Raw genomic sequence first — 9561 nt, forward strand, 5'->3', positions numbered from 1 at the left:
TCTCACGCATCCATCCACAACATCTTCAGTCTAGTGTCCCAAAACTTGTCCCCCAAAAAATGTGCCTCAGTGGGGGGAGTGTCTCTTATCCGCCATATCCCACTGCCCACGCTCCCTCCCCTGGTCCCGTGCACAAGCGAAAAGGCACAGTCCAGTCTTCATTCCCATCGTTCTCAGTGCTCCCATCAACGACCATCGTCATCTCCTCCTCCTCAGATGTGCGTGAGTGGAACGGTCCCGCTGAGGTAATGCTGCTGGACGCTGGTGTACCCCCGCTGCGCGCCCGTGGGGTCTCCGGCGTCCCCGCCGGGGATGTACATGCTGATCATGTCCCTCATGTCCCTGATGTCGCCCTGCATGGGCCCTCGGTGGTGGCTGGGAGTGCCGGACGGAGGGGAGTGGGGCTCGGGCTTCACCATGGACATGGTGACGGGGCTGGGCTGCTGGGGGCTGCTGCTGTACGACATGGGACTGTTGGAAGAAGAGGAGGAGAGAGTGTTTTAGACTTTATATGCAAGAAAAACACACCAAGTTTTATACTTCGTTGTAGGACAGTGGCAAAAATAGCCGATCTATGAGCTTGTAGATGGGTGATTTTTGCCTAAAAATGACATGACCAGGTTTAAAGTTGGTTAAGTGAATGACATAAGATTTAACACAACCTGATAACCACACCGAGTGTACTGAGAGTGTTGCTGTGAGTTATTGATGATAAACCAGCCAACCATCCAAAGTGACAACACCAAAACCCAACCCAGACAACTTTTAGAAGAGCCATCACATCAAAGTTAAATATTGACTAGATATACATTATGCAATATATTATTGATTAAGACTAAGTTGAAATTGTTGGCAGTAGCCTAAATAAATGCAATTGCTATGAACTTTACAGAGGACCCAGCAGTGTCAAACTTCAAATTGACTTGTGGGATTGTTAAAATACAGGGATACGTTTTAAAGTAATGAATCATCTAATTGATTTAGTCTCCTTGAGGTCTTCATCTCAAGAAACTTGTTGGGTGTAATTATTACATCAATTTACAATCTAGAAATTGTTAAACATTCTTTGACCTAAACATTTTCTTTTCGTTTTAAAAGTCATATTTCTTTTCTGTACAACACAGAAACACCCTTTTCTCTTTTTTCCCCTTTTTTAAGTAACCCTGAGCCAACACAAAATCAACATTGTTCCCGACCGTGTTTAAGACAATCCCAAAGCGACCGCAACCATTTCTCTCAGTGGAAGGAAGTCAGGGCTTGCCCAGGAACGGAAGAGCCCAATTCTGCTGAGCGTGAGCGTGCCTTCCTGGCTTAAGCGTGCCAACTCTCTCCGCTTCACACAAATGCACACAAAAGCCACAGGCTGGTGGAAAGTAACCAAGTACATTTACTCAAAAAGTACTGTACTCGAGTACAATTGAGGCATAAAAAAAAGAAAGAAAGTATAAAGTATTGAGTATAACCACGTTTATATACTTTAACTCCACTAAAGAAGGCAAATATTGTACTTTTTAAAAACTCTAATAGTGCTTATTTTTTGAAAGTTACTTTGCAGACTTAGTTTATCAATATAAAACACCCATAAACTAAATAAGCCCCATGTTACACTTTGGCTACTCAAAAATAGCCAATCTACAATCTCTCAACATGTCGTAATCCAATACGTTGTGAGCTTACAGATCTGCTATTTTCTAACAAAAAACTTGGAAATGTATTAAACTGAGTTTATAAAGTTTAAATTTTTGATGCCTTCCGAAGTAACATTTAAAAAAAACAGTACCTCTATGTTGGGGAAGTACCATTATTAAAATACAATACTTGTACTTGTAATTGCAACATTTACTCAAGTTGAAACCTCCCTCCACTTTGGGTGAGTCAGTCAGTGTGTGTGTTTGAGTAGAGACACACACAATGCAGTCAGTTCCCAAGCAGCAAACACAGATTAATCATAATGAGCGCGGTACACCTGCGTGCTCAGACGTACAAAAGGCAGGGCTCAGGGAGATCGAGCCCCGTTGCATATTTGACTGATCTTGGGATCAGCGCTGGCCCAGTTTACACCGCCACCTGCAAACCTGCTGTTTTTCCCACCGTCGCAGACACCTCGTCTTTTCAACGCCAGCCTTAAAACGCACAGATAGCTCAGGGATCTGGGATTTATTTACTTAAGCGTGTTTAGACAGCAAGTGAAAAGATTTGACTTTGAGCAGGATCTTTTTTTTTGTTGCAAAACAACTTAATGCAGAGCCAAGAATCACTATAGCGTGCATCATGGTTGTTTTCATGCTCCACATAGAACATCGTTTTTTTCTAAGTGGTATTTGAGGCATGGTTCCTTTATTTTAACGCCGCTGTCTCTCAACCTGTGGTTTAGAACACATGAACTCAGAGAGGGACCCAGAACACATGTTCTGACAAGCGTTGCGGACAAAGAAGAACTACTTTTAATTTTGTGTCGTTTTTAAAATAACGTAGTTCCCTAAACCACATGAACTCTTAGCTTCCCTATTTCTTCTGGGAGCAAAAGTTCGGCCATACAATAGCAAATATACAGGCTCACTGTGTGCTTTGCAACATGACGCATTGTGAGCTTGTAGATCTGCTATTTTTGGCCAACATAGGGCCCATTTAAGTGGAGTGCAAAAACAGGAGGGGGGCCTGGTACAGTCACGGGGGATCCCAGTCAACTAAGTAAGTAGATAGGTTCAAGTGGTTAATTTAGTGTTATTTAATAACCTAGTTCCGTGAATGCTTTGAGCAGAATTCAGCTTTGAGGTCAAAATTAACTGTGAACCTCTTGTCAAGTTATTAGCACCCAACATGGCTTGCCTTAACATACCCCAACATGGGGTTTTAAATTAGCCTGATTCGCAACAAAAAGGCTCAACTCCAATTGGGACCAAAGCTTGGGAGGAAGCACTCAGGCCATATCTATCCATCAAGGTGGAATCTGTTGCTTTCCATGTGCCATCAGCTTGGTGCACAGTCTGCACACACTGGGCTTGGGACAGAGGGGACAAGCCCAAACAAGTCTGACTAGTACCAGCATAACTGGGAACAACCCAAACATATACTACTCTGACTTAATCACATTTGAGCTTATCTTAAAATCGTGAATTTGTTCAAAAAGACTAAACATAAGAGTCTAAAAAACTAGCCTTTTTGATACAGTGAGCATACTAATCTTTACATTTCTGTCACAACATTCTTGCGTGGAGAGAGAGAGAGAGACCCCCACCCCACACACCCCCAATCTCCGTTGACCGTGTGACGTCATTTAGTCCTGAAAAGAAACTTTTCACTGAGGCGTAGCAAGGCATTCTGGGTAGGAGGGGACCACACACCAAGTTCTCCTGGCCCCCGAGAAGAGGATGCAGTGCAGGAATAGAACCAACACTTCTCACTAGAACCTCCAACAAGTCTACAAAGACGACTAATAAAATAAGGTCTGTATTAGATTCTGCTCATGCTGGTGATTACCACAAGTTTTAAGAGTTAATTAAAAACAATCTGTGCGGTCAATTTTGGTCATTAGCAGGCTACTTTCAGCCATAGTCTGAATTCATTAATGTATCCAGTAATTTGTAGCCTATATTATTGGATAGCCTATACATTATTGATTTTATATCACGAATAACTATTGGTATCTGTAATAAATAATGTTATTTGTTATTAGTTATTTCAATTACATTTGATACATCGCCTATTGCATTGATTTAAACCATTACATGATTCTGAAGGGAAACTTAATTAAATTGACATGTCAAGAATGACAACTAAAAGAAATTACAATTTGGTGGCCAAACATGGAGAATATTATCGAATTGACAACTAAATATTTACCACTTAATTCTGCTTCAGAGAGGGTTGTCAAATTGGTCAAATGAAGAGAAACTTCCATGGAATTTTAGAATAGGTCGAATGAATTTACAAAAGATATTTGCATGCATTTAATTTGAGTGAAAAAATATAGACCAAATTCAAAAATAACTTTTTGTACTGCAAATAGTAAAGTGGCACCTGTTGCAAGTGGTAGGCTGAAAACAATAGTAATGTAATCAATACAAATTAAGTCTCCAATTTATTAGCTGTTTAATGAAATAAAATGTTACAAGTTTAATGATTTTCAGAAAGGCTTTCCCCTTTTTCCTGCAAGAAAATGTTAACACTACGAAAAGTTAAGCCTAATCCAAATTAGTTTGATCCCAGTTTTGGTAGTTCATATTTTAGGCCTGCAGTCTAATAAAATCCAGAGGGAGCAGGTGATATGTACATTTAAAATCAATCCACACACAACAAAACATTATTACGCAAACTGGCTGCACCTGTTGGACCTGAATTCGAACAATTTTCCTGCCTGCTTATAATGACCAGTTGTGGAATAAGTAAATTGGCAACAGCACCCAGGAATGTTCGGCACACACACCCAGCTCTGGGAAATAACAGCCTTATATTTGCACAGTGCTTTTAACTTTTCTTTACTTGATAAAGTGACAAAGTGACATGCAGTGCACTGTGCACCCACAGTGAGGCCTGATTTCAGAAAGTATAAGTGCTCACTCAAAGCCCCATTTCATATTGGTGAAAATAGCCGATCAGCAAGCTCACGTTGTGTATTGATGCAATGCACTGTGAGCTTGAAGATCGGCTTTATTTCCACTTTTCCTCAGTGTCACTCACATGTAGTAGGCTAGCTGGACGGCCGTGGGTTCGGGTTGAGACGCACTCATCTCAGATCTACAGTCAGATTAATTTACAAAGACAAATGTGTGAATAAACTGAACTTTTTTGGTAAAGAATCGAACAAGTGGGACCCCAAATAAACACCCTTTTGCACTCATTAAACCAGAGGATTCCATGGGGGACTCTGTCTGTGGGTCTAAATTGACCCATACAAGTCTCTAACTCTGACAGTGTACAAATGGAACCAAATGAACCCTAAGGGGTCCATTTGGTTTCATTTGTACACTGTCAAGAGTTAAGGGGGAGACCTTGACATTTGAAAGTTTTATAAACACTTCATTAAAAGGAGTAGTTCACTCCCAAAATGACTTATCTATTTATCACGCCATGGAGACTTTAGTTCAATAATGTTTTTGTACTCAAGAGAAAATTCCTAAGAGAAAAATGCATCCATCTGGAATCAATACTGTAATCAAATTATAGTCTTAATGTGACAAATACAAAAATACATTATTGAACTGAAGTCACCATGGCATGAGTAAAGGAAAAAAAGTCATTTTGGAGGTGAACTACTCCTTTAAACATCATCATCGGTTCATTCTCACCTGTAGGAGTTGGCACCGTTCATGTAGCTCTGCGCCGTCATGGACACGGGCGGGTACTGGAGCGCGGACAGGTCGTAGCGGTGCAGCTGCTGCGTGTAGCCCAGGGCCTCGCCCTGCATGCCGGCGTAGCCTCCGGCGGGGCCCCAGCCGTAGCTCTCCATCCTGGGGGAGCCGCCGCCGCCGCCGTGGGCCTGCGCGGCGGCCGCGGCGTGCAGCAGGTTGCCGGCGGACAGCGGGTACTTGCCCTGGTGCAGCGCCGTGTCCTTCTTCAGCAGAGGCTTGGTCTTGCGCCGCGGCTTGTACTTGTAGTCCGGGTACTCCTTCATGTGCACGGCGCGCAGCCGCTTGGCCTCGTCGATGAACGGCCGCTTCTCGGCGTCGGTGAGCAGCTTCCACTCGGCGCCCAGCCGCTTGCTGATCTCGGAGTTGTGCATCTTGGGGTTCTCCTGGGCCATCTTGCGCCGCTGGCCGCGGGACCACACCATGAAGGCGTTCATGGGCCGCTTCACCTTGTCCATGGGGTCCACGGCGGGGGGTCCGCCGCACTGCGCCGACGTCTTGGAGCCCGGGTGGTGCGAGTTGACGCCCGGCGCGTTCTGCTGGCCCATGCCGGTCATGTTGCCGGTCAGCGGGGACATGCCCTGCCCGCCGTGCTGCTGCTGGGGCGGCTGGCCCGCGCTGGGCTTCAGCTCGTGCTCCATCATGCTGTACATGTTCATTTAAGAAGCGTTTTGTTGTTTTGTTTTTAACAGTTAAAAAACTAAAGAAAAGCCGTTAAAAGTCAGCCTGGTTTGATACCTGGCGACTTGTTGGCCAGGTTTGCGCGTCAAGCTAGACGCAGAGCGGAGCGCGCACCACCGGCTGTTCCGAATCAAACTAATTAAATCTGAGACACCTGCCAACGAGACCACGATGCCACAACAGAAGAACGCTTCAAATTCAACAAGTTATCTGCGTTAAAAAAAAGGGGTTAAACCGCTTCGATACGGAGAATTAGAATTAAAATAGCTGAAACAGTGGTTGTTAAAAAGTCATGAGAAAGCGGAGTTTCAGTTAAGAGAGAGAGTAGAGAACAGTGTAAACCACTTGTGGAGCTGCCTCGGTCAGACTGAATGGAACCTCGTGTTGACAAAAAAAGTTGGTCTCTTTCTTTGGTGCGCTCGCTCCCGCCGCCGACCAATGGCAGGGCTGCCTGCGCCGTGCGCGCGCGTGCTCATTTGCATGTGAAAGGAGGATGAGGGGCGGGGGGGGGGGGGGGGGTGAGAGAGGGAGAGGGGGAGCACTTGTTGACGGAGAGAGAGAGAGAGAATCGAGAAAAAGTTTCATTTGAGGGAATTAATTTGACGTTTGTGTCTTTGAAGTGTTTTCTATAGTGATTATCTCGCGTGAAATTGGTGCCCATAGAATATTTTATTTGGCCATGATGGGCTGTTGATGATTTTGTCATGTTTGTGATTTAATAGTCAACTTTTTTTTAATACTTTGACATAATATAACACAACACTGACCCAAACTTAAATTCTATGTATCCATTTTGGGTGAAGTTCATTAGTTAGCCTATAGTGATTATCTCATGAAATTTGGCCCATAGAATATTTATTTGACACCATGGGCTGTTGATGATTTTGTCATGTTTGTGATTTAATAGTCAATCTTTTTATGCTTTGCCTTTGACATAATAACCGAACCAGACTTTCATTCTATATTATCCATTTGGGAGTGAAGTTCATTATGTGACCTCCATATAGCTTAATGAGAACTGCTTTGAAATTTAAGCATCACAGTGTCTATAATCGATTTAATAGTCTTTTTTTAAATGTATTCTTTGACATAATAACTCAACACTGACCCAAACTTTAATACTATATCCATTTTGGGAGTGAAGTTCATTAATTATGTGACCTCTCTCTGTAGCCTATAATGGAAACTGCTTTGAAATCTAAGCAACCATGGTGTCCATAATCGATTGGGGCATCCATTATAACAGGCTACTTCAGAAATGCACTCACTACAAAAGTACCAAAGTAGGGCCGCCCATTAAACGTCCATAGAGGGAGAAAAAAGGTAATTTTTTCGGCAAACGAATTAACTTGTTGTGTCTGCGATTTCTTCTTTTCCCCCCTAGCCGTCTGCATGACCCATCCTTTCAGCGTGATTGTCTTGAAGATTTGTCTTTATACACGGGGGTATTGATTCGGGTACAATAGCGGCCAGAATTACTTTAGGGCTCCCTGAGAATAAGGAAGAGGTCTGTTGGTTTGGCCAAATAGGCCTTTTATTATGCTGCCCTAACCAAGGTCTTTGTTAAGAAATGCTAGTGGTTTCCCCCAAAAAACCCTTTCTCCATCTCCATTACCCCCTGCCTGGTGGAAGGCAGATATGCATGGCCATGGGCTCTGGTTTTCCTTGCAGGGGCGTCACAAGGGGGGGGAAAGTGGGACTGAGTTACTATAGGGACCAAGGTGGAGGGGCCTTCATCATTTTATACTTTGGCTATTGAAAAATAGCAGATATACAAGCTCACAGCGCGGCACCGAGTGCCGCGCTGCAAGCTTGTATACCTGCTATTTTTGAAAAGTCGTGAAAATGTGTGCAAATATTTGAATATATGTATTTTGTAACTCAAATGTTGCTTCTGGGGGTCCCTGGAACTAAATATTTTGAGATGGGGGTCCGTGGCCAAATACATATCATTTTGGGGGTCCTTCACATGAAAAGGTTTGAGCACCACTGACATAGAAACATAGATTTTTCAAAAAAACCTTAGAAGACTTGCACAAATTTTCACGATTTTTCAAAAATAGCAGATCTACGAGCTTGTATATCTGCTATATTTCAATAGTTAAAGCACAAAATAATGCATAATAATGCGTTTATGGGGGGCCCACAGTGAATCCTTGTACCCAGGGCACAGAATTTGGTGCGACACCCCTGTTTTTCCTTGCATGCCCTAGGCTGGCTCTCAAAGTGTTGCCGTTTTATTTATGGTAAACATTGCAGTCTCATTAAGTGCAGATTTATCAGTGACAATCATTTGGGAGTTTCAAAGGTGTTTGTTTCCTTCTCGGGGGCTGATATAAATCTTGGTGTGGCCGCTACTTAAGTCAGTTTGTCCATCAGAGAAGTGTTAAATTCAACTGCATTAATAAACACTAGTAGTGCTTTCAAAGTGTTCTCTTTTGCACCTGGTCAGTTACATAAATGCTACTGTTATTCTAATGTCACGCCATGTTCTGTTTGAAAGGGCCGCATAATATGACTTTAAAACTTTTTTAACAGAACATGTTATTTCTTATATTTTTAATTTTTTGGTGTAACTTAATCCATTGTTTCCTTACTATAACAATGGATACGGTGGTGGCAAAAACAACTTATTTTTGAGAGGTGATGCAGGGCTGATTACTTGGCCTTTACTTTTTTTAAGTGGTCAAAAAACAACTTCTTTTTGAGGGACCTGACCGCGATGGGCTGATTAGGGTTGACCATTAGCCTGAAGTGGATGATTAGCTGTTTAGTGAATTGTTGTTGCCACTGATTCAACAATCAATCAAGCCTTTTTAAAGTGATCGCCAATGATTAAACAGCACAGTGACGTGAGTCACTTTGACTCGAGTTGAGTCAGGTCTCGGAAGACTTGAAAGGCGGCGTCCTTTATGTGTCCGTTTAGCTCAGAGTGCGAAGAAACAGCAGTCATGTCAGAGTTCATTTAACACTTGATAAAGACAACAAACACAGTGTCACAACGTCACGTATGATATTAATTCGTTGCCATGGCATTGCTCCGAAGGTTCATTGTTCCGAAGGTTCATTAGTCCAAATTTGTTAAGAAAACTATCCCCAACTCTAACCCTAATCCTAACCTTAACCTCAGTAACCATAACTAAATTCGGGCTAATGAACCTTCGGAACAATGAACCTTCGGAATTATGGGCAGTCCCCATTAATTCATCCGTTTGGAACTCTGAGAGTTACATTATACATTCTCAAAGTTAAATTAAAACAGAGAATCTTATTAGGAAACTGACTGTTCATTTCCTAGTATACTATAAATGATTGTCAGTTGTCACAGAAAGCTTGCAGAACTGAGAAACATTTTATTTCCAGTATTATGCAGCAGGACATGCAGTAACAACTTCACATTTGTTTCAATATCCTTCTACATATCCAACATATACCACACACAGTGCAGTCATGCGTAGATCAGTTATTTCTGTGCAGAAACACGCAAAGGTCACCGCTTTTATGTCAAACAAGTAAAAGAAGTGTAACAGTC

The 9561-nt window shown here is 42.6% G+C and overlaps 1 protein-coding gene across 1 annotated transcript; it reads right to left on the bottom strand.

Moving 5' to 3' along the window:
• Positions 1 to 212: 212 nt before the first annotated feature.
• On the bottom strand, positions 213 to 6001 carry LOC308298327 (transcription factor Sox-19a-like; the record flags this gene model as incomplete). The annotated part of the gene is made up of 2 exons (XM_080741906.1): positions 213 to 471; positions 5289 to 6001. The coding sequence occupies 2 exons, from the start codon at positions 5999 to 6001 to the stop codon at positions 213 to 215; spliced, it is 972 nt and encodes a 323-aa protein (XP_080598032.1).
• Positions 6002 to 9561: the final 3560 nt, after the last annotated feature.

The sequence above is a fragment of the Nannobrachium achirus genome, assembly GCF_963921795.1.
Source record: "Nannobrachium achirus genome assembly, chromosome: 14".
Classification (NCBI taxonomy): Eukaryota; Metazoa; Chordata; class Actinopteri; order Myctophiformes; family Myctophidae; genus Nannobrachium; species Nannobrachium achirus.